We start from the raw sequence: 19,743 nt of genomic DNA, 5'->3' as shown, positions 1-19,743 counted from the left end.
GATGATGGTATACCTTTCTAGGGTGACAGTTGACAGGCCAGTGTTGATCGTTTGAAAGTGGTCAACATCCAGGCTAATTCAAGAGGCAAAATGTCACACGAGACATTTGTTGTCAGGTTCGAGTGTGAGACCCACATCTGGTGTCTCCTGCCGTGTTATTGTGGGCACATTTCCAAAAGAGATGTTAAAACATACTCACTCACTCACAACTCAAACTTATTTTTCAACATCCATTCTCATCTTACCCATGCATGTTATAAAATACACCCATACAAAATAACAAAGACAAAAGTTTATATCATATAAAAAGTTTAAATATTTATTACTGTATTTTGGCTTGGGTTATTGACTTGAAGAGCACGAGGAGAGGGCTGTCATTGGATGTTGCCTGCAGCAGAAGGTTCAACATACTGTATTGCATAACTCCCTCACAGATCTATATCCAATAACAGAGACCATGTACAGAGACCCTCAGCATAGGGTCTCTGCCAATAATGACATCAATACGGACGTTAGTCCCACAATAAAATCTGGAAATTATGACAATGGCATCCGAGGGTGGGTAAATCAGAGTAAGTACAGCGAAATCCTTTAAGTATTAGGAATATATGGAATCTGTTGTATGAGGGAATGAAATGATTGCATTGTACTATAAATTGTAACATTCAATACATTGATAATACAACTAGATTTTTAATTATGTAGTGAAGGCCTCTTCTCGAAATCTGAGATATGTTCTAAGTAATGTAGAAATGTGGTTAAGTTTGAATAAGTATTAACGTTTTAAGAAATATATCTAAAGGTAAACATTTATACACACAGGATTGTAAATTCACAACTGGTAACAGAACAGCGAACTCGTTGCCTCAAACCATGGAATGTCAACACAATGATTCAATAAAACAGGACACCTTGGGACCACAGCCAGCATTCCTGTGGGGTAAAACAGTCCTGAGACACTACATGATGGGGGTTCAATGATGAAAAGACTTCAGTTTTAAAAGGATAAAATCAATCCTTACTAAGGGTGATATTGTTAAAAACTTATTAAAATGCTGACTAGCTGATATTTTATCATTGACATTGGCCCAACTCTTGCAAGTAAATACCCGAGGGGACTTACACTGAAATGTTAGTGGCAATCTGAATGACAGTGAAAACTGAAGGGCTAACCATTACCGGTAATTCCTTTATGGGGCTGGGCTCTTTTTTCGCAGAGAAACATATAATTTTCACATAACACAGTGTTTATTTTTTCAGTTTTTTATCCAATTCATTTTGGGCCAAATTTTGTGAGTTCTTCCAGACTGAATTATCTCCCTTCCCTAAAGGTCAAATTGTCGCTCCCTAAATTCAGAAGTCCTTGTCTAGAACTGTCAGCGCTAGCGGAAGAGTATTCCATAAAGCCTGCAAGCAAATGCTCAATCACTATGGTGACTGTTTTCTAAAAACTTGCTACATAAATGCATTTTGACTGTTTGGCATAGATATGTTATAAGTGTGCATTTGTATTGTGTATTAAAATAGTGCATACAAAAGTGCATATTCTGAACTAGGAAATGCATTACACAAGGAAGATAGCTGTTATCTAATGATTGAATATTTAGAAACATCAAATATGAGTTCTTGTAGCCCCATAAACAAGCAGTTTAACCTCTGTGACTGTCAGTTTTAACACTTCATTAATGGGACATTTTCACATTACCATTATTCAAATATTTCTGTTATAGAATGTTGCTCAGGAAATACTCCCCGACAACCAAGCCTGTTCACCTGGCCCTAGAGAGAACCTGGTTGTGTTGTTGGGCTCAAACAAGTCCGCCAGATCAGATTTGGTGTCAAATCCCACCTGTACAACACTGTTAGACATAATAATGACCCAGCACATTAAAGGAACTTCTCATGTACTGTTTGTTTGTTTTACTCCGCACTCAGCAATATTCCAGCTATATGACAGCGGTCTGTAAATAATCAAGTGTTGACCAGACAATCCAGTGATTGATATCATGAGCATTGATCTTAGCAATAGGGATACAATGACATGCATCAACAAAGTCAGCTAGCCTGACCACCTGATCCCATTTGTCACCTCTTATAACAAGCATAGTCGCCTTTTATGGCAAGCATTGGCTGCTGAAGACCGATTCTACCCCTGGTCTTCACAGGTCTACTCTTGTGAAGAGAATATCATTATACTGTTCTACTAGATGCAGCATGATCTGAAGGATTCACCAGAACAGGCAAGTCTTAAACTCACAGACTTCTTCCGCTCCGTGCTGGACTATCATTCCTGTGTTTGGACAATCAAACCATACAGTTATGTAAAAGTCTGCTGTCTCAGACATTTGGATAACATTCAACTCTGACCTACTGCAAATGGGAACTGTGTAGGGATGTGTTAGTGTAGCTCTTCTTTCAAAACATAGACTTTGAAGGAGAAAGAACAGCTGATATATACTTTGTATCCATTTCTTTACACCAATCAACAAAATCAATATATTAAATTCTGCTTATTAGTTTACTCTCTATACAATTTTATCATGTTTGAGTCCAGATCGATATTTCATTATAGGAAAATATATGCAAAGAAACTATTCTACAAATATCTACAAGAGATGTTTTCTTTATGATGAACATCGTTTTGTATTGTGGATCTTGCAACTTCTTAGCACCAAAACACCCAATAAATCTAAACACATCACTGCCTGGCCCTGACATCACTTACTGGCCCTGACATCACTGCCTGGCCCTGACATCACTGACTGGCCCTGACATCACTGCCTTGCCCTGACATGGACTGGCCCTGACATCACTGCCTGGCCCTGACATCACTGCCTGGCCCTGACATCACTGCCTGGCCCTGACATCACTGCCTGGCCCTGACATCACTGACATCACAGCCTGGCCCTGACATCACTGCCTGGCCCTGACATCACTGACATCACTGCCTGGCCCTGACATCACTGCCTGGCCCTGACATCACTGACTGGCCCTGACATCACTGACTGGCCCTGACATGGACTGGCCCTGACATCACTGCCTGGCCCTGACATCACTGCCTGGCCCTGACATCACTGACTGGCCCTGACATCACTGACTGGCTAATTGAACAGAGTTTTTACACATGATATGTCTGTTAGATTTGTTTCTTTTTCTTAAAATGGTATTCACATTTTAAATAAGAATTGATACATAAATAAGGAGGAACAAGGGGTCAAAAAGAGAGCATTTCAGTCAGAATTTTGACAGGAACAAGTGTAGGGCAGGTCTATGAATCAACTGTCTCGCTTCAGACAAAGGTAATCCCCAGACTCTCATCACTAACACAAGGACATTCAAACATGGAAAGTTGCATATACATCTTTGGAAACTAATTCTCAGTTACCATGGTTACATATGTACATATACCAGGTCGCCACTCTTGCATTCAAAGAAACATTTAAACATGAAAGAAAAACTTGAAGACTGGGGGAAGTGAAACATTAATTGGCCTTGGAAAAGATTCGGTGAAGATTCGGTGAAGATTCGGTGAAGACTCGTTGAAGACTCGTCATGTAGGGTGATAGCGTGGTCTCTACAAGATCTGTAGAATGCGGACATCTATGGACATATTAAACATTCTCTAGACACAGGTAAGAAACACAAATTGGGAAAAAAAACATGTTTCCTGTAGACTTTCGACCTGTTGTAACAAGGGGCGGCCATTACTGTGGCAGAAACGTGGCCCTGAAATCTGTGAGTCTTTCTGTGATCATATTTCGTAACAACATGCCACCCACCAAATATAGCAATTTTAACATCCCCTGACTTTTATTCTTAATTTGCGTCCATGCCTCTTTTACCCACTTCTGTTCTGAAGAGGAATGACGAGTACAAACAATACAACATGTTCAGAAAATAATATTTGTGTCACTCTTTGATGACTAATTCCACCCCTGTCTTCTACCAGAGAGATTACGGTAAACTACACTGCATCTGCCATGTGAGCAGGGCTAGTCTCCCTCTTACACGACATATCTACAACACCAACAGCATTATCTGATGATAATGTTATCACGGGATCGTAATTTGTGACCATGATAAAATATATTTGTAAAATTGTTCAACTGTTGTGTTCATGGCTCAGCCTTTCTGTACAGCACCACACACACATATACATATATCACTCACTGGCGTTTCACATCAGTTACCGTGGTAACATACTACGTCTAATGTCTTAATTTTCATATAAAAGTTCTTTTAAGATAGTCTGGGAAAATGCATTCTTCATTGAAGAAACACTCTGATTTTGATAGAAAAATATGTGCACAAACTGTGAAGAAATTGGATGACATCCATTGCAGTGAATGGTTGGGACAATGACGCCCATCTGGCCGTTATCACCTACATACATGCACAGACGTGGGAGTGAGCTTCTCCGGAGAAGTCAATGGACAAGGGACGTGGATGGCTGTTTGATGGGATCCCTGGTTGGTGTCCAGGTTGTCAGAGTGGAAGATAATCTGTGAGCCCTGACACTAACTACATGGGGTGCCTCGTCCAACTGAATCCAACACTGCTACCTTGGCATCATCTCCATACACACTTTCCTAAATCTGAATGGATAGTCAAGACTAACTGAGCACTAGCTGCAGCAACAGCAGGATAGAACATACTCCATTACAGATGTGACTGAATGCTTGAACCAACCACAGCACTAGGACAGTCTCACTCCCTCCATTAGTGTGACCATGTTGTAATACATTGGAACAATGAGGTCTGAGGCTGCCCGGGGCAGGTGATGTGATGAAGACATCGAGGACATCAGTCATCCTCCTATCCAGGCTGCCCAGGGCAGGTGATGTCATGAATAAAGGAAGGTGCTGGTCTACAGGTCCCAATTGACATCGAGGACATCAGTCATCCTCCTGTTGGAGCTGCCCGGGGTAGGTGATGTGATGAAGAAAGGAAGGTGCTGGTCTATGGTCCTAGTTGACGTAGGACACAGGGTTGTGTTGGAGCAGACCCATCCTCTGTTTCTGTTTCCGTTGTTCTGTCATCTAAAACACAAACAGGAGAACTAGATGAATCAAGATTGTTTACTGTGGAGCGAGAGAGTAGAGAGAATATAGAGAGTAAGAGAGAGAGAGAGAGAGAGAGAAAGAGAGAAAGAAAGAGAGTAGAGAGAGTATAGAGAGTAAGAGAGTAAGAGAGAGAATTTTCCTCCATCTGCCCAACACTCTGGCAGATAGTTTTAAAACTACTTACTTACGTGTTCATTTTAATAATAACTGCTCGTACATTCTCACGTAACTGTTTACATTATTTCAAATGAATCAAGAAGCGTTTTTCTTTTTTTGAGAATTTTCAAAATTCGTGTCTGAATGCAGGCAGGTAACTTTGAATTAGGCAGGCAACTCTTGTGGGTCACCTGCCCGTCTTGGTGGGTTTTAAAATTATTTTAATCACTGTGCAGAGAAAGTATACCGACTTTGACCAGTTCTTGTTTTATCCCGTTAATGCTAATTGCCAGGACCATGGAACCAACGATCTTCAGCAATGGTAGAAACTAACATTTTTATGAACACACAATGCCTTTTAGAAAGTGCCATTAGTGGTCAAATGTAACAAATGTTATTTATCCGGGATAACACTTTCTGAGTAAAGTACAGATTCTCGTACTTTTGGGGGGTTGAGTCCCGTCCGGGATTCGAACCCACACTGCCAGAGTGAAGTGCCTGATTGCCAGCACACAAAGTCAGCGATCTAACCCACTCAGCCACTGAGGATTCCACAAAAAATGAAAGTCCAACAACTGGTAGTCTAGATTACGTACTTTGTGTACCCCTCTGACAAGTGTAAATTGGCAGCGCTCCCATGGTCGAAAGCTATGAACACACAATGCCTTTTAGAAAGTGGTCAAATGTAACAAATGTTATATCTGGGATAACATTCTCTGAGTCCCAGATGGAGAGAGGGAGGGAGAGGGGAGAAGAAAGAGAGAGGGAGAGATGTAGCTACCTGATCCTTGAGTTCCGACAGCTGGTGAGAGAGGACCTGGACCAGCTTGTTTGTGAAGTCCAGTTGCACCTGCAGATTGCGCAGATCGTTCTGTTCGCCCTCACTGTCATCTGCTGTCAGCGACATCGCCCGCATCCTTGGGAACCAGTCAAGGTTTTTGTCCTGCCACCATACATCACACTGACATTTACAACACAGCTCACCTCAGCCTGGTCATGTGCCTCTAATAACAAGCAATAATTCCAGCTACTCAATGTGACATATGCTTACACTACAGAATTGATTTGACAAAGAGACACCTGACAAATCACTCAAAAGTAACACTAACTTACTGACTACAGACTATGTCTCACACCTATCTCCCTCACTCACTCCCCCATTAACTAACAGTCACCTCACTCACTCCCCCATTAACTCACACAAGCACCTCACTCTCACCCCATTAACTCACACAATCACCTCCCTCACTCCCCCATTAACTAACAGTCACCTCACTCACTCCCCCATTAACTCACACAATCACCTCACTCACTCCCCCATTAACTAACAGTCACCTCACTCAATCCCCCATTAACTCACACAGTCACCTCACTCTCACCCCATTAACTCACACAATCACCTCACTCACTCCCCCATTAACTAACAGTCACCTCACTCACTCCCCCATTAACTCACACAATCACCTCACTCACTCCCCCATTAACTAACAGTCACCTCACTCACTCCCCCATTAACTCACACAATCACCTCACTCACTCCCCCATTAACTCACACAATCACCTCCCTCACTCCCCCATTAACTCACACAAGCACCTCCCTCACTCCCCCATTAACTAACAGTCACCTCACTCACTCCCCCATTAACTCACACAGTCACCTCACTCTCACCCCATTAACTCACACAATCACCTCCCTCACTCCCCCATTAACTAACAGTCACCTCGCTCACTCCCCCATTAATTAACACAATCACCTCACTCACTCCCCCATTAACTCACACAATCACCTCACTCACTCCCCCATTAACTCACACAAGCACCTCCCTCACTCCCCCATTAACTAACAGTCACCTCACTCACTCCCCCATTAACTCACACAGTCACCCCACTCACTCCCCCATTAACTCACACAGTCACCTCACTCACTCCCCCATTAACTCACACAATCACCTCACTCACTCACCTATTAACTAACAGTCACCTCACTCACTCCCCCATTAACTAACAGTCACCTCACTCACTCCCCCATTAACTCACACAATCACCTCACTCACTCACCTATTAACTAACAGTCACCTCACTCACTCCCCCATTAACTAACAGTCACCTCACTCACTCCCCCATTAACTCACACAATCACCTCACTCACTCCCCCATTAACTAACAGTCACCTCACTCACTCCCCCATTAACTCACACAGTCACCTCACTCTCACCCCATTAACTCACACAATCACCTCACTCACTCCCCCATTAACTAACAGTCACCTCACTCACTCCCCCATTAACTCACACAATCACCTCACTCACTCCCCCATTAACTAACAGTCACCTCACTCACTCCCCCATTAACTCACACAATCACCTCACTCACTCCCCCATTAACTAACAGTCACCTCACTCACTCCCCCATTAACTCACACAATCACCTCACTCACTCCCCCATTAACTAACAGTCACCTCACTCACTCCCCCATTAACTCACACAATCACCTCACTCACTCACCCATTAACTCACACAATCACCCCACTCACTCACCCATTAACTCACACAATCACCCCACTCACTCCCCCATTAAATCACACAATCACCTCACTCACTCCCCATATACACACTCACTCACCTATTAACTGAGGCGACTATGCTTGTAAGTGGTGACTAGCGGCATCGGGTTGTCAGACTCGCTGACTTGGTTGATGCATGTCATCGTATCCAAATTACGTGAATCGATGCTCATGACATCAATCACTTGATTGTCTGGTCCAGACTCCGTCATATAGCTGTAATATTGCCGAGTGCAACAAACAAACACCTCACTCACTCACTCACTCACCCATGCCCTCACTGTCTCACATCCTGTCACGCCCCCCTTGTGCTGCTGTAGCTCACCTTGATCATGTCGTAGACGTAACTCTCCGGCCCCGTGAACTCCGTGGGGTCCTTCACCTTCACCAGCACGATGAAGAACAGGTAGTGCCACATGTTGTGCTCAGATCGAATGTGTTCCTCAAACGATGTGGACCGATTGTCAAATTCACCTCTCTCAAGTCCTTAATAAAAACAGCATCATGAAATAGTACTTGTACACTGTGACAACCTCCCCATATACAGGTGAGTCACATGGTGAGGTGATCATGAAATAGAGTTTAACAGTGTGTCCAAGATTATTGCACTTAAATAGCGACATGTATGCACACATGTGTGTGTGGCTGCTTGTACTTGTCTGGACTAATGCCGATCTTATAGAGCTACCCACTGAGATACCATGCAACAGTTTTAAAATGAATGCCCAACACAGACACAGTATACTGACTCCAAGACGCCCAGTCCTTGTTTAAGCCCCTTACTGCTGAGCGCCAGGCAGGGTAACAGTAAGTACCAACTTTTAACGTCTTTTGGTATGACGCGGCCAGGGATCTCCTCAGACCTCCACTCTCTGTGCAAACGCTCTACCACTAGACCACAGAGGCAGTCAACAGCATCACAAATGCTACTTGTACACTTTGACAACCTCCCCCATATACAGATGAGTCCAAAGTATTACAGAGTTGATAGATACTGAATGGATGGCAACCAAAGTCAGGAGCTTCTCTAGACATTTCAAGGCCTTAATGTGCCATTAATTCTAAATTGGCAATAATGTTTTTGTGTAAAATATAGAAATATAGTTAAATCTTAATATGTAATATGGTAAAGAATTCCTTTGAACTTTACTTAGATATTTTCAAACTGTCATTCATAAATGATGATCACAAATTAGTCATTACTGGTAGATTTTTCAACATTTTCAAATTATAGCGATTTTGAATTTCTCATTGAAAGAATGTTTAAGAGAAAATTTATATACACAGAGAAGGTGCTTAGTTGAGAAACATGACACATCCCCAGTTTGCCATCAGCAGAGGCCGTTGGCTGGATGACAAGAACAGGAACAGGAACAGGAACAGGAACATACCACAAATGAAACAGGTGTTTTTGATGACCTCCTCTTTTGTCTGCTTTTCACTTCTGAGATCGGCAAAGGTGTCAATGATGACACCAAAGATGAGGTTGAGGACGATGATGATAACGATGAAGAAGAACAGCAAGTCGTAGACGATTCTCGCCACGAACAGAGGCTCCTGAGGACAGAGAGATTTCAGACAGAATTCAGTGGATATCAAGTTTTGGCATTTCATTTATGGTGTACATGTTTCTTTACGTGCATATATTGTTTTGTTTGAGGAATCAAGAATATGAACGTTATGAGTAAGTTGAACAGGTGAGGTGAGGTGAGGTGAGGTGAGGTGAGGTGAGGTGAGGTGAGGTGAGGTGAGGTAATGTGCTAGGACAGGCAGTGGGCCTGGAGCCTCTATGATGTCAGTGCCAATATAACTTGAAACTTTACAAATCTGACCAGTATGTTTAGAATAAGACTCTGTCCAGGACGTTCAGAATAAGACAGCACTTGCTGTGTTCCTCCGTACGTACCTTGCTGCTGGGTTTACGGAGGACGTCTCCAATGCCGCCGCCGTTCCTCAGCCCCTCGTTGAGAGAGGTGACGATGCACATGATGAGGGTGTCGCACGTCCGCTGCTTGCCTTCTTCCTCCATGTCGCTGGCCCCGGCTCCACTCAGTGTATCTGTCCATGCACAGTTAGACAGTGAGTGTGCTTGCTACATCTTAGAGAGGGACATCAATACACCAGTAATGGGCTTCACACATTGAACCTATGTCGGGAATCGAACCCAGGTCTTCGGCATGACGAGTGAACGCTTTAATCACTAGGCTACCAGACCTCCCCCAAGAGATGGTGAGGTCAGATTAAGATTATTGCACTTACATAGCATCGTGTCTCTGCTTGTACTAGTCCGGACTGATGTCAGTTTTATAGTGCAAGCCCAATGAGATACCATGCCGCAGTTTAACATGGATACCCCACTCAGACACAGCATACAGAGCCGACCAGTCCTTGGTTTCATCCCATTAATGCCATGCAGGGAAACCACAAGTACCATCATTCTACGTTTTTTGTATGACATGGCTTGGGAACGAACCCCTGACCTTTGACCTTCCACTCTCTGGGTAGATGCTCTATCAACTAGGCCACGGAGGCAGTCGCCCCTCAAGAGATAAACCAGGTCTCACCTTTTCCTGCCTGGATCAACTGGCTGACAATCGACCCAGTGGGCGTGCAGTTTTTGTCGCCTGCAGAACAAGTACTTTCAGGCACTGTGGCGTTAACATCTACAACAAAACAACATGAGGTGAAAGCAAGAAAATGGGACATGTTACTTGATTCTCGGTGTTTGTGAAAAAGGTTAGAAAATGTTTCATTCATAAGGATCCTATTATCAACTGCTGATTTCCTTATGGACAACACTAATCAGTCTCAAAACAGCAACACTAACCTGTACCTAAGAGAAATAGTGATAAAGCAATGGACCTATGTAAAGCACTGTTAATTGTAGCCAGGTAAATTCATACAAACCTTCAGAGCAGGCAATATCTGAATTAAGAGAACCAAACCACAGACTTCTAACTGAGACTATAGTCCCAGAATGATTCAGTGTGTCACTCCACCAACACAGACTCATCAGGAGTTGGTGGACACGTGTGTCAGTGATTGTTGTCAGCAGTGTTGTCAGCTACATTGATGCATGGATAAAATCAAGTCTGGACCAGGCAAACCAGTGGTTGACAGCATGAGCACTGATCATATGATGGTCTGTCCACCCAATCCTGGGTCTCTAGCATCGGTTGCTGCCAACCTTGTTTGTTTGTTTAAGGCCGCACTCAGCTATATTCCAGCTACATGACGGCAGTCTGTAAATAGTCGAGTCTGGACCAGAGAATCCAGTGATTGACATAATGAACATCGATCCACGCATTTGGGATATGATGACATGCATCAACCAAGTCAGCGATAAGAATACATGTGATTTTCACTGTTTCCTGAAAGGGTGTATATGTGACTACAATGGCTACCCTCTAGTTGGGGACTGTCATCAGCTGTCAGGGGGTCCACCTCCATCAGGAAGTCATCACGGAAGAAGATGAAAGCGATGATGGAGAAGAGGTAGATGAGGATGACGGCCAGCACTGCAGTTAACACGATGGAGCGACCGTTGCGTGTGACAGACTTAATAACATTCAGCAGTGTTTCCTCTCGATAAACCACGTCCAGGAGCTGTTGGCAGGAAGATATAACATATATACACCACGTCCAAGAGTTTGGGCAGGAAGATATAACATATATACACCACGTCCAAGAGCTGTGGGCAGGAAGATATAACATATATACACCACGTCCAGGAGCTGTGGGCAGGAAGATATAACATATATACACCACGTCCAGGAGCTGTGGGCAGGAAGATATAACATATATACACCACGTCCAGGAGCTGTGGGCAGGAAGATATAACATATATACACCACGTCCAAGAGCTGTGGGCAGGAAGATATAACATATATACACCACGTCCAGGAGCTGTGGGCAGGAAGATATAACATATATACACCACGTCCAGGAGTTTCGGCAGGAAGATATAACATATATACACCACGTCCAGGAGCTGTGGGCAGGAAGATATAACATATATACACCACGTCCAAGAGCGGAGAGCCGACAATCGATTCACACACGATTTCTCCGAAATTAATGTAAACGATAAAACAAATAATAAGTCGGATTTGTTGACTGGTATTTCCAGTGTTACGTGCTCGCTGTGATTAGCTGGTAATGCTTTTGGGTGATGGTGAAAAAATATTGTGTCAGTTTAAAACTTGAGTTCATTAAAAAAATTTGGGAGGCATGTGTCACCGCACACATTAACAGAATTAGTGCTATGTTGAAGGGCGCAATAGCGAGGGAACACTGTATACAGCTCTTCAAAAATGCTTGTCCTTGCCTCACATAACATTCCATAGCAGAACCAGTATACCATGCAATCAGTCATCTTGTAAAAATTTGAAGACACAAAAAAACTTAAGATTGTGTAAAATTATGAGAGCAAATGTCTCAATTCACACATCTTTTGTTCTGTTAAATAGCAGTTTGTTGGAGAGAGTTTCCGGTGTGGCACTCACCAGCAGACTGTAGAAGAACTCATGCACACACAACCCCAGCACTGAAAGCAGCAAGTAGATGACATGGTAGATGAACTCAAAGTCTGTCAGAATCACATTGATGGGCTTGGAGAATGTTCCTCGGTTGCCCATCAAGCTGATCAGGAAGATGAATTTGTTGATTACCTGCAGCATAGAATACAAGAGTCAGTATTGAAGGACATGCTGGCTGTTCATGCCAGACATGAGGGCAGCCTCTTCAATGTCCACCCGCCACAAGAAATGCGAATACCATAAATGTAGGCTAATATATGAAGATTTACTCATATTCAAGAGATATTAGATAGGTTTGATGCACAAACAAACATACTGGTATGTTGTGTGAACCGATGCTCATGAACACATCACATGTGACATCACAGATCCATGACTCCAGATGCACCATTTGTCTGGTGCAGGATACGCGTGTAAAGTTTGGAAATCATGTGCAGCATATCGTGATAAGAATAAAGACACTATGGTGACACTTGACTGACTGTTGGTTTTATCATTAATTGGTACATATTGGAACATCTCCTCTTAACATACTACTTCTCTATATGTTTCTATGGTTCCCGTTTCTTTTGGCGTTGAGTATACAACACACTTACACGTGCAGACATTTAGTTAAGGAGTAGGGAGGGAATGTTCGAAGGACTCACATTGAGGCCCCCTAGCAGCCACAGTGTGGGTCCGAGGCCTACTGAAAAGATGAGGCGAAGTATTGTGGAGACGATGAGCGTGCGTATACCAGCAGGTCGGGGTATTGTGATCACGATGGCTAGAGACACCAACATGGCTGTCCATACCAGCCCTGACAGACGTGGATCCAGTTCTGAAAGGTAGGAGAGTGAGTTAGTGAGTTGGGTTTAACCAGTGGTGCAAACGGACGTGGGTCAACATGCACAAAAAGACCTTAGCGCTAAGATGATCTACTTTAACATAGGCTTACGATAGTCACAGCGCTAAGATGATCGTAACTCCTATACTTTAACATAGGCTTATGATGGTCGTAGCACTAAGATCGCTTTGTGCACGTGGGCCCAGGCTAGTTTGCAGCACGGTGTGCACTGAAATGTTTTCAAGACCGAATAGCATCAACACATAGTAACAGAAAGACTTTAAATCCAATTTGTCCTCAGAGTCCCCTTACACATCAACTCAGCGTGCTTGTTCCATTCTTGGTTTTATGCTGCTTTGTATGCATGTCAGCTTAATGAGGCAAGAAAGCCTGAAGTGAAACAGGTCTTTATGGGTTTATGAATGAGTACAATGAGCTGAAAGACTGAGGGTCATAATCTTGGTCAATCTGGGATTGAAACCAACAATTAGCAACTCATAGTATGGCAAAGGGATGCAACTCTGTACAGTGCTCACAGCTCGGAGCCACCTATGCCTTCCTCTATTTGAGTGAGTGAGTATGATTTTACGCCGATTTTTATTAATATTCCAGCAACATCGCGGTGGGGGACACCAGAAATGGGCTTTACACATTGTACCCATGAAATGAGGACAGTCAGCCTATGAGGAGTTGAACGCAGCTAAAAAGGTGTAGGTGTCCGTTTCCCGGAAACCATCCTGAAACCTTCCGATACCTTAAGTTTCAAATATTTTTTTTATGTGTTTCACACTGAATTTAACAAAATGCACCCCTCAAATGTTTTTGTAAGGTTTACGCAAGGTATCCGTGCCGGATTAAAAATGGAAGGTATCTGGAAGATTTCCGGAAAACCTACACTTTTTTTTTGCTGTGGAAGAGGAGAACATGATCTTGTGATGAGGATGTGTCTCCTAAACTATCCCACACATTTGTCCGTATATGTGACAGGAGTGACCACCTACCTTTCCTGGAGTCGCTGAAGGGGTAGAAGACGGCCACCATGAGATTGATGATGACGGCGAAGTTGAAGGAGATGGAGCCCCAGAGAAGCATATGGCTGCTGAACCAGAACAGGAGTGGGTTGGCTGGAACCAAACACGGCACACACTCAACACTGGGACAGTAAAGTGAGGTAAGCAACACTGTATCGGTAAAGGGAGGTAAGGGCTCAGCGCCATGGCCCATTCTACAATGCAATCTTAGCGCTGTCAAACATCTTTGGTATAGTATTGGAGTTACAAGTCTTAGCGCTGTCATACGTCTATGTTATAGTATGGGAGTTACAAGTCTTAGCGCTGTCAAACATCTTTGTTATAGTATGGGAGTTACGAGTCTTAGCGCTGTCAAACATCTTTGTTATAGTATGGGAGTTACGAGTCTTAGCGCTGTCATACGTCTATGTTACAGTATGGGAGTTACGAGTCTTAGCCCTGTCATAGTCATACATCTTTGTAATAGTATGGGAGTTACGAGTCTTAGCGCTGTCATATGTCTATGTTATAGTATGGGAGTTACGAGTCTTAGCGCTGTCATACATCTTTGTTATAGTATGGGAGTTACGAGTCTTAACGCTGTCATACGTCTATGTTACAGTATGGGAGTTACGAGTCTTAGCCCTGTCATAGTCATACATCTTTGTAATAGTATGGGAGTTACGAGTCTTAGCGCTGTCATATGTCTATGTTATAGTATGGGAGTTACGAGTCTTAGCGCTGTCATACATCTTTGTTATAGTATGGGAGTTACGAGTCTTAGCGCTGTCATACGTCTATGTTACAGTATGGGAGTTACGAGTCTTAGCCCTGTCATAGTCATACATCTTTGTAATAGTATGGGAGTTACGAGTCTTAGCGCTGTCATATGTCTATGTTATAGTATGGGAGTTACGAGTCTTAGCGCTATTATACGACTATGTTATAGTATGGAAGTTACGAGTCTTAGCGCTAAGATGACAGAACAGGTCTCTAGTCCACCATTCATCCTAGTGCCCAGACTGGGATAACTCCCATCCACTGTCACATAAAATGCCATATAAACATTTCAAACATGTTCGGTTGAGTCAAATTGCATTATATTTAAAAAAATGTTTTTAACTTTAGTATGGCAATGTATTCTATCATTTCAAATTTTGTCAGAACTGAACTGAGATAGGACATTAGAATAATGATGTGCAAACAAGTAATATTAAAGTGCAGTGGTAATAGGGTGAGAATGTTGTTACAAGATGTAGATAACCTGTGTTAGAGATGGCAGGAGTGGGGCATGCTAGATAAATAGGGAATATCAGCTGAGTGTGCTCCTGTATTGTAAATATCATATATTGGAACTACAAATGGTGGAGCCATTAGCAAGATTAATACATATAGTTTCATTCCTATTATATGATATTATGCTTCATAAACACGAAGGAAATACCATTCTTTTCCATACCTTCCTCGAGATATGTTCTCAGTTTTGAGGGTGTAATCTTTCCTTGGACAATTAAACATAAACTGTCTGTTGCTAAACAGTGGATGATACTTAAATAACGGTTTGTAATTTGTGTTGGGGGATTGGCCAATACCCCTGGTCTACTAATACCCAGATATATATATGGTAGTCAACAGAGTGTGATTATTGGTAATAAGTCAACCCCTCAGTTTTGAGGGTTTAATCTTTCTATAGACAATGAAAAATCACTTCTTCATGATACTGAGTATTTGATAACTAAATAGCTTTGTTAATTATTAAACTACATCTAAAATGTCAGTAATTAACATCTACATAGGCTAAAACAGAAATGATGTTTGGTTTCTCAAACATGTTCAGCATTAAGTTTGCATAACAAAACTGTCTCTAAAGACCCATTGGACACAAAATGTCATGAATTCAGACGTAATTTGCCAGAGAAACCAAACATTAATTTCTGACGGCCTGCATTCTCCATGCTTACCAGTTACCCCTATGAAAATGACAGGATGATACAAATGAGGAATAAAACAATAAAGAATCAGAGAGGTCAAAATTCAAAAAAGCGTTGTAGTCTGGACTCTACTACTGAACATGTATCAACTGCATTATGCAGCATCAGCAGTTTTCAAGCTACCATATTCGACGTAATAAGCGCCCAGGGCGCTCTCAAAATTAGAAAAAGGGGGCTCTTATTAGAATATAATTTTAGTGAGAAAACAACAGAGTTGAAAGATCGTAAATTTCGTGGTTTATGCTGACAGCCTGAAATGATACAAAAGAAAAGTCTGTGCGTATTATGAACGACAGATATATTTTCCAGAATTTAATTGCCCATAATTAAGGGTGCATATTACACACGAGTGCGATTTATACACGAAATAAATAAGTCTTGTGTACATTGATCAGTCGGAAGGTGTGCCAAATTGTGATTGTTCACTTGCCAATAAATTAACAAATATCGCCGTCATATATTACGTCAAATACGGTAATCGTAATGTCAGCTACACTTTTTTGGGAGGGGGGGGGGGGGGCGGGGGGTTTGTTGGTTAAAGCCGCACTCAGCAATATTCCAGCAATATGACGGTAGTCCGTAAATGATCAAGTCTGGACCAGACGATCCAGTGATTGATATCATGAGCAACGATGCAGACAATAAGGAAACGATGACATGCATCAACAAAGTCAGAGAGTCTGACCACCCAATCCTGTTAGTTTACTCTAATGACCAGCATAGTCGCCTTTTACAGCAGGCATGGGTTGCTGAGGACATATTCTAACCCGGATCTTCATGGGTTTGTCTGCTACTGAGGAGCATGCACACAGACTGGGGGAAAGAGATGGGAGGGGTGCGGTGGCTGGGGGACATGCAGTCACGTGCAGATCAAGAAAAAGATTCCAGGGTGAATCTGGCTGAGATTTTTTTAACAGAATGCTAAACCTACTTATATTTGTTTGTTTGTTGCTGTAATTTGCACTCAGCAATATTCCGGCCACATGACAGTAATCTGTAAATAATTGAGCCTGAACCAGACAAACCCGTGATTGATATCATGCGCAACAATCCTTTCATTGTTGTACGTTGACACGCAATTAACCAAGTCAACGAGCCTGACCACTCAATCCACAAGTTGCCTCTTATAGTCTGGAAGGAAATTTAAGGTACCGACGTATACTGCAATGTCTGAAAAACTATTGGACCTACTCCAGTCAAAGTTGGTATGAGATTATTAAACAGTCATACATAACTGGATATTACATTTAAAGACAATCGGTGGATGAATAAAAAATCTGTCTATTTAGCTATCACTATATTTCACCAACAACCAGCCCTGTTTGTCACGGGTGGAACGAGCATTCATTGTTGATTGGTTCAACTGTGTCATATGGCCCTGTGATGCAGGGGTAGCATTATGCAGATGGCTGTTACAATGAATGCTTGTTCCACCCGTGACGAACAGGTCTGGTTGTTGATGAAATATAGTGATAGCTAAATAGACAGATTTTTTATTCATCCACCCATTGTCTTTAAATGTAATATTCAGTTATGTATGACTGTTTAATAATCTCATACCAACTTTGACTGGAGTAGGTCCGATAGTTTTTCAGATATTGTAGTAAACGTTGGTACCTTATATTACCTTCCAGACTATACAACAACCTATGTTGCTGGGAACCTATTCTCCCCAGGGAGAATTCAGTGTTTCATCATCATGTTTAAATCACAAAGAAGTCATGTTAACTTAATCTAAGTGAAAAATGATGCAACAGACAAAAACAATCATACATCAGCATGAAATCTTTACATTGAACTTATACAAGTACTTTCAAATGAGCTACTCACCCCGCAACATTTTCTGCCACTTCATTTCGGCAAAAAGATCTTCATGTGCGGCGAAGAAGTCGGCCACCTTGCTGCCCTGCTCGTCTCTCTCTGTCGTGTTGAAGACCTTCACCTTTGTCTCCTCTGTTAAGTACTCACAGATCTCCGGGATGGGGAACACGATCCGTTCCATCGTCCGGTCCTGACGCACGATCTGTCACACACGTACAGAGTGAACAATTCTTCACAACACTTACAACTTGACTCAACAGTCACATGATGAACATAGGTGTCTGCTCGCTGATCCAAGCTAATCCACCCTATTTGTGTATTGCATGAACTGTATGTCTTCATCAGTCATGTCTCTAACAATAAATATAACAAGTATCATAAGTGTTACATTAACTTAAAGTATTTTATAAATCAAAAATCGACTCACATGTTGACAACGATAGTTAACAGTCCTGTTTTGTTTTGTTTTGTTTCTTGTTGGCACTCAGCAATATTCCAGCTATATGATGACGGTCTGTACATAATCAATTCTGGACCAGATAATCCAGTGAATGACATCATAAGCATTAATCTATGCAACTGGGATACAATGATCAACATGCATCAACAAAGTCAGTGAGCATTACCACCCGATCCAGTTAGTCACCTCTCATGACAAGCATAGTTGCCTTTACAGAAAGCATGGGTTGCTGAAGACCTGAATCTTAACTGTTTCGTGATTGACTTGGACTTAATGTTGCTTTGAACAGTATTTCAGTTAATTCATGGAATGTCAGCTTCATGTGGGAGTAAAACCTGATGTGATGTAGGTCTTAGATGTATACCACTTTAGTGAACCAATAAAAATAAAGATCTTGGATTGGTGCAGACAAACCAATATCATAATCAGGGGGAATCAGGGATTTGAACACATGATCACTGGATCCTGGTTAGTTAAAGGAACTCAACTCCACACAGCAAGGTGTCCCCAACCACCTGTTTCCCCAGGTGTTTGGTGAAACATACAAACATTGATGTTGACCAAGAATAAAGTAAAGCTGGGATCAAACCTACAACAAGTTGATCCTTGAGAGAGGGACACAAGTGTGCTCATCACCATAAACCATCTGTACTCCATCTATGTGCCTGGCGAAGAACTCACCTCTATCTGAGCTGTCTGCCTGGTGTAGAACTCACCTCTCTCTGAACCGTGTGCCTGGCGTAGAACTCACCTCTATCTGAGCTGTCTGCCTGGTGTAGAACTCACCTCTCTCTGAACCGTGTGCCTGGCGTAGAACTCACCTCTATCTGAGCTGTCTGCCTGGTGTAGAACTCACCTCACTCTGAACCGTGTGCCTGGCGTAGAAGTCATCTCTATCTGAGCTGTCTGCCTGGTGTAGAACTCACCTCTCTCTGAACCGTGTGCCTGGCGTAGAACTCACCTCTATCTGAGCTGTCTGCCTGGTGTAGAACTCACCTCACTCTGAACCGTGTGCCTGGCGTAGAAGTCATCTCTATCTTAGCTGTCTGCCTGGTGAAGAACTCACCTCTCTCTGAACCGTGTGCCTGGCGTAGAACTCACCTCTATCTGAGCCGTGTGCCTGGCGTAGAACTTGAGAGCCTGGTCCCCGTACAGATCCGTCCCGCTCGGCTTCAGGAGTTCTGCCAACTCCTTGTTGTGCTGAGACAACTGAAGGAAAGAGATAGATTCACGTTGATCCCCGGAACCGAGACTTCTCAACATGTTGGAATGATATTTGACATAAATAATTTAAATACAGTTGACCCTAGCTTC

At 42.6% G+C, this 19,743-nt stretch overlaps 1 protein-coding gene across 12 annotated transcripts in view; it reads right to left on the bottom strand.

Annotated features, from left to right (window-relative positions):
• Nucleotides 1-292: 292 nt before the first annotated feature.
• Nucleotides 293-19,743, bottom strand: part of LOC124124191 (inositol 1,4,5-trisphosphate receptor type 1-like) — a 193,875-nt gene continuing 174,424 nt past the window's right edge. For 11 of the 12 annotated variants that reach the window (XM_046487300.2, XM_046487295.2, XM_046487302.2 and 8 more), the window contains 13 exons: nt 19,531-19,638; nt 17,979-18,171; nt 16,119-16,127; nt 14,149-14,271; nt 12,969-13,141; nt 12,289-12,453; nt 11,188-11,389; nt 10,348-10,446; nt 9,690-9,841; nt 9,175-9,340; nt 8,109-8,269; nt 6,001-6,162; nt 293-5,039 (listed from right to left, as the gene is read on the bottom strand). In XM_046487300.2, the coding sequence (XP_046343256.1) occupies nt 4,968-5,039; nt 6,001-6,162; nt 8,109-8,269; nt 9,175-9,340; nt 9,690-9,841; nt 10,348-10,446; nt 11,188-11,389; nt 12,289-12,453; nt 12,969-13,141; nt 14,149-14,271; nt 16,119-16,127; nt 17,979-18,171; nt 19,531-19,638 (1,785 nt within the window). In that variant the 3' untranslated portion in view covers nt 293-4,967. The remainder of the gene's footprint in view (nt 5,040-6,000; nt 6,163-8,108; nt 8,270-9,174; nt 9,341-9,689; nt 9,842-10,347; nt 10,447-11,187; nt 11,390-12,288; nt 12,454-12,968; nt 13,142-14,148; nt 14,272-16,118; nt 16,128-17,978; nt 18,172-19,530; nt 19,639-19,743) is intronic. The other variant, XM_048396591.1, reaches the window with a different exon arrangement.

This window comes from Haliotis rufescens, unplaced genomic scaffold (assembly GCF_023055435.1).
Source record: "Haliotis rufescens isolate VD_foot unplaced genomic scaffold, xgHalRufe1.0.p SCAF_157, whole genome shotgun sequence".
NCBI classification, from domain to species: domain Eukaryota; kingdom Metazoa; phylum Mollusca; class Gastropoda; order Lepetellida; family Haliotidae; genus Haliotis; species Haliotis rufescens.
The sequence above is the reverse complement of the archived record's forward strand: the minus strand, read 5'-3'. Positions and strand labels throughout refer to the sequence as shown.